Here is a 6,095-nt window from a genome sequence, read left to right on the forward strand (position 1 = left end):
CAAAAGAACTTCTTTTAATTATCCATCATGAGCAATGAAACCCAGACCTCCTTTTCTCCAGCTACGCTCATCAGCTCCTCCTGGAGGATCCCAAGCTGTTCCCAGACCAGCAGAGATATGTAATCCCTCCAGTGTATTCTGGGTCTCTTCCCAGTTGGACCTGGACCTCCTCTAAAGGGGGGCGTCCAGGAGGATCCTGACCAGGAGCCCAAACCACCTCAGCTGGCTCCATGTGAAGGAGCAGCGGCTCTACTCCTAGCATCCCCCGGATGTCTGAACTCCTGACCCGATCTCTAAGAGCCCAGACCCTCTCTGCTTGGATCCAGCATCTCATTGTTTGGGTCACTACCCAAAGCTGGTGAGCAGAGGTGAGGGTTGGGACGTAGACTGACTGCTACACTGAGAGCTTCACCTTCAGGAGAGGCTCTGATCCACCAGGACGCTCATCACTGCTGATGCTGCACCAATCCACCTGCATCACTGCTGATGCTGCAACCATCCACCTGCATCACTGCTGATGCTGCACAACCCCCCCCCCCCCACACACACTGAGACCAGCCTGAGTCCTGCTTCCCTTTCCTGAGTCTCCTGACGGTTTGTCAGAACTTCTTTGAGGCCGACTGAAAGTCCTTCTCCATGTTCTCCCTGAACTCCTCTCCACCCGTCTGCTGCTTCAGGATCCTGATCCAGCCAGGCCCTAAAGGCTCCTTCACCGCTGCTGTCCACCAGCAGGTTCTCAGGTTGCCCCCCCGACAGGCACCGATGATCTTCCAGCTGCAGCTCTGAGCAGCCGCCTCCTGAACATGGTCCACTCTGACTCCATCAGCCTCCCCGAGGATGCAGGAGAAGTTCCTCCGGAGGAGTTGAAGGTCTGGTGGAAGAAGGCCAGACGTTCCCAGTTCACCCTCACTACTGGTTTAGGTTTTTAATATTAAGTCACAAGCGTTGGCATGGCAACCCGAAACAGGTCACAGAATCAAATCCATCTGTGGACAGACGGACGTAACCTTTCCGTTCACAGCACGGCTGCTCCGCTTTGTTCTGAGTCCGAGCAGCAAACTGAACTTTTATTTGTTCGTGTTTGTTGATAAAAGTTCAAACGCTTGAAAACTAAAAGAAATCTGACGTTAACACTCATCTTGTTTTTCTGGTCGTGCAGGAACTAAAGAAACCGCGTTCCTGTACGCAGTGAAGGCGGCGGGGCTGGTCCACGCCGTCACGCGCTCCTGCAGCCAGGGCAACCTGACTGAGTGCGGCTGTGACGCCCGGCGGCGCGGTGGCACGGCGGTGGAGGGCTGGCACTGGGGTGGCTGCTCAGACCACATCCAGTACGGAACCTGGTTCAGCAGGAAGTTCATCGACGGCGTTGCCAAAAACACGTCGACGGCTCGAGGAGGATACACGCTGCTCACCATGAACCAGCACAACAGCGAGGCCGGACGACTGGTCAGGTCACACACACTTCCTGTAGGAGTTTCACATTAAAAGCCTTCTCCAAAACATCTAAAGACAAATCTGATGAGAGGGTTTAAAATCATATTTTACCTTTTTATCATCGTCACTGAAGTCAGAACACAGCGCAGGCCACTTCCTTCTCAATTCAAAATAAAAGTATCTCTTCATCTTTCTGTTTTTAAAATCTACCAACAGCTGTCTTTTATTCTGAAATCTTTCCAAGAGAATGCATCTGCTGACATCATCTCCTCTTCTTCTTCTTCTCCTCTGTGTCTCAGGCCATCGACCAGACGATGTCCACAGACTGTCGTTGTCATGGCGTCTCCGGCTCCTGTGCGGTGAAGACGTGTTGGAGGACGATGGCGGCGTTCGAGCGTGTCGGCGAGTATCTGAAGGAGCGGTACGAGCACAGCGTGCAGGTGTCGGACAGATCCAGGAGAAAGTCGAGGAGGAAGGAGCAGCGCCGCCTCCCCGTCGACAAACACCAGCTCATCTTCATCAACAAGTCTCCCAACTACTGTCTGGAGGACCGGCGCATCGGCGTGTTCGGCACCAGGGGGCGCCGCTGCAACCGGACGTCCAGCGGCTCCGACGGCTGCAACCTGCTGTGCTGCGGCCGCGGATACAACACGCACCTGGTCAGACACGTCCAACGCTGCGAGTGCAAGTTCATCTGGTGCTGCTACGTCCGCTGCAGGCGCTGCGAGAGCATGAACGACATGCACACCTGCAAATAACCAGGAGTCACACCTGCAAATGTGACCCGAACATGCTGGAGCGTCCGGACCATAGACTGTATATAAGAAATGGACGTAACACCCGTGACGTCACCCATTGGTTTGTGGACTCCTGCTCGGAGGCCAATAGTATCGGCAAAACTAAAAACAGGGATTCTACTTATATGGGCATCAGGAGGAGCATGAGGCGCCCTCCTGAACCTGTGAACCAATCAACCTGTCAATCACCACGTAGCCACGCCCTAATGCATACCCTGCTTTATCGTCACATATAAAATCAGGGAGGCCAAAATGTCCCAAATGAACATCATACTGCATTGAAGAAGGCTTTAAACTAGCGATTGAGACCATAAACACATTTTGAAAACGTTTACTGAGGTTAGAAATCAAGTGAGAAGTTGGTGAATTCTCCATTGACTTGTATAGAGACGGAAGTCCTTTTGACACCAAAACGGTCGCCCCCTGGTGGCCTTTTGATAGAATGCAGTTTTAAGTTACTTCCACGTTGGCCTCATTTCAGAGGACCAGAACTCCCCGCCTGGTCCGGACACAGCCGGGATTCTACGTTGACTTTATTAAAGTGTTGGTGTTCTGGATCGTGGAGACCTGGCGACACTTTACTGGCACATTGACAGCTTTCACCTCTGGTCCTCTACACTGGCTCCGTTACCCTGACAGAATAATGAATTAATATTCTAGTGCAAATAAAGAGGTAAATAAATATATTGAGTCAAAATAAAACTCTAAGGGCCTGATTTACTAAACGTGTTAACTCGACATCACCTGCAAAAAAACATGCAGCTGATCTACCAACCCGTTCACTGAGATAAAACCCACCATTTAGTAGTTTACCGTAATGACTGAGACACAATGACACAATACACACACATACAGGCTTTTTCCACCTGTGTTAATATTGTTGGAGTGTAATATTAGTGGTTTTATTAACAGCATTGACTTTACTAATACTCTCCCATACAGAGTTGTTTCTGCTGTAACTCAATATGTTTGTTAACTTCTAATTCCATCAGATCACATTTCTGCTCATCCAAACTCTCATTTAAATACTGCTGTCTGCTCCTGTTGTTATTATTATTCTCAGTAGATCACCACAAACACACACTAACCAAACTGTTTACTACTCTGTATTATCTCCGTGAATCAGGCCCATAGACTGAATGAAATAAAGGCCCATAACAGCAAACTGAAAGTATAATGCTTTACCTGAGCTCTACTCTGACCCTTTCAGACAAAGCTTCCATACGAAGCTTTCCTTCTCACACCAACATCTAAACTAACATCTTAATCAACACATGAGATGAGCAGATGGATCAGATGGGTGATGAAGATGCCACTAACTCTGCTTTACAGATGAATGAATGAAAACATTGAAGCAAAATGGACGAACTTCCTCATTGAGTGTGTTGGTGCAACAGTGCCCCCATGTGGGTGATTGAGGCTACTGCTGCTGCCTCCATCAGCAAACACATAGAAGGTATTAATGAAAACATTGTCTTTCGACCAATCAGAATCGTTTCTACAACTACAGACTGTCATGTGACTTTCGGACTGATGAACTTTCCCGGATGAACTCTGACCTCCAGCATCATTTGTCTCCATGACGACAGAAAACAAACCAATCATCTTGTAGAGTTTCTCAGATTAGTGCCTTTGCAGCGCCGCCTGCAGGACAGAGAGTCAGCTGTTTGTCCTAAAGACTGATCACATGATCACATGATGTTTCTTTATTGAATTAAAAAAAGCATCAAAACATCTGAAATATCAGTAATTTAAATAAATAAAATGTTTTTGTATTTTTTGCAATAAACAGTTATTTATGTATAAATCTTTGTGTTTGATTTCTACTCTGCAGTCCAACAAACACAACTAATATTTTATTTATTTAATTCATATTATTTATATCTATTTAATAGTTATAATAAACTCCAGACGCATGTTTTCCTGAGTGAAGGAGATCCTGTGAGAAGCAATAATGATGTAAATGTATAAAATGAGCTTTATGGAGCTGTGGGGTTTATTGTAGAACCATCAGAACCATCAGAACCATCAGAACCTTCAGAACCATCAGAACCATTAGAACCATCAGAACCATCAGAACCATTAGAACCATCAGAACCATTAGAGCCATCAGAACCATCAGTCTTCACTGCTACATCATAACATCCTCATAACTACTATCTTACTAAAACTATTAACTATTCATTTACCTAAAACACATGTCAATAGATACGGAGATAATCTGACCCAGAACAGCCTCAATGACAAACATCTGGAGCACAAATACTAAATATAACATTTAATATATTTATATTTTGGTGCATTTTGGGCCACTTTAGGAAAAGTCATCACATGTAACCCTGTATCACCAAGTGTATCATATTGGTTTTAGAGACCTTTAAATCATCAGTGTGATCATATTGATGTATATAAATCAGATACATGAAGTACAAAGATAAAGATAGAAGTCATTTATCTGTAAACATTTCATTTCATGCATTATTTATTATTATCATTCATAAAACAGTTTAAAAGGTGTTATGAGCTTTATGCAGGACCTTAAAGAAGTTGTGTTAAAAAAATCATGCTATGAAAAATAAATTGCAAAAAATTCTCATGATACAAAACAAAACTCATAGATGCAAAGTGTTGTTTAATTCATCTTTTTTAATTACTTGTCAGGAGGTCCAATAAACTTTAGTTTCAAATCATTTTAATTTTCTGGCAATTATTTGATGGTTCAGACATTAATTAATTTTTTTTACAAGCTGTTAAATGTTAAAACTGAACAGTATTTAAGGAGGTTTAAAGAAATGAAAGAAACAAACATGAACATAATCAGTTTGAGATCTCAAAGACTTCAAATCTGTCTTTTATTTTGGTGAAACGTGTTTAAAATGAAGCAGAAGTTAAAAAAAAGTAAAGAACATCGAGTTTAGTGCAACTGGTGACAAACAGAGACAGTAAACAGACAAACTGTCCCAGTCAGTGCTGCCACTCAGCAGAAAACTGTGTGTGTGTGTGTGTGTGTGTGTGTGTGTGTGTGTGTGTGTGTGTGTGTGTGTGTGTGTGTGTGTGTGTGTGTGTGTGTGTGTGTGTGTGTCTGTGTGTGTGTGTGTGTGTGTGTGTGTGTGTATGTGTGTGTGTGTGTGTGTGTGTGTGTGTGTGTGTGTGTGTGTGTATGTGTGTGTGTGTGTGTGTGTGTGTGTGTGTGTGTGTGTGTGTGTGTGTGTGTGTGTGCAGAGAAAGAGAATAGCAGGAAATCCTCTGTAACCTGTCGCTCTTTTTCTCTTTCCTGAAACTTTCTGCTCTGTCATCACACACTGCTGATAACACACACACACACACACACACACACACACACACACACACACACACACACACACACACACACACAGTCTTGTGATGTATCTGTAGCTGCTTTAATGTGATAAACGTTTCTGACTCTTTGTTTTATGAATGAAACTCGTCCACAAACACAGAGAACATTTGAGAGGCCATTATGAAGATGATGAAGATGATGATGATGATGATGATGATGATGAAGATGATGAGTTAACAAGAGTTTACTGCAAGAAAGAAAAGTCAGAGAGCTTTTTCATATTTATTAATTGAATGTTTTTGTTGTTTAAAGTGAACACAAACACTGAATGAATGAATGAACTGAGCTTTAATGTATGAACCTTACATCACATGAGTCAGCAGTTTGCTTTAAAGGTTTTCAGGAAGCACATGGAGGGAGGAAGAGGAGGAGGAAGAGGAGGAGGAGGAAGAGGAGGAGGAGGAGGAGGAGGAAGAGGAGGAGGAGGAGAGAGGAGGAGGAGAGAGGAGACAGTGAAAAGGAGGAGAGACTGTGAGCAGATCAGACAGATGAGGACAGACGAC

General features: G+C 44.3%; 1 protein-coding gene across 1 annotated transcript in view; it reads left to right on the forward strand.

Moving 5' to 3' along the window:
- The window catches only part of wnt16 (wingless-type MMTV integration site family, member 16), a 5,512-nt gene extending 3,320 nt beyond the window's left edge, over positions 1 to 2,192 (forward strand). Inside the window, exons 3-4 of the mRNA XM_062443484.1 lie at positions 1,160 to 1,446; positions 1,734 to 2,192. Of these exons, the coding sequence (XP_062299468.1) occupies positions 1,160 to 1,446; positions 1,734 to 2,192 (746 nt within the window). The remainder of the gene's footprint in view (positions 1 to 1,159; positions 1,447 to 1,733) is intronic.
- The last annotated feature ends 3,903 nt before the right edge of the window (positions 2,193 to 6,095 follow it).

The sequence above is a fragment of the Scomber scombrus genome, chromosome 22, assembly GCF_963691925.1.
Source record: "Scomber scombrus chromosome 22, fScoSco1.1, whole genome shotgun sequence".
NCBI classification, from domain to species: domain Eukaryota; kingdom Metazoa; phylum Chordata; class Actinopteri; order Scombriformes; family Scombridae; genus Scomber; species Scomber scombrus.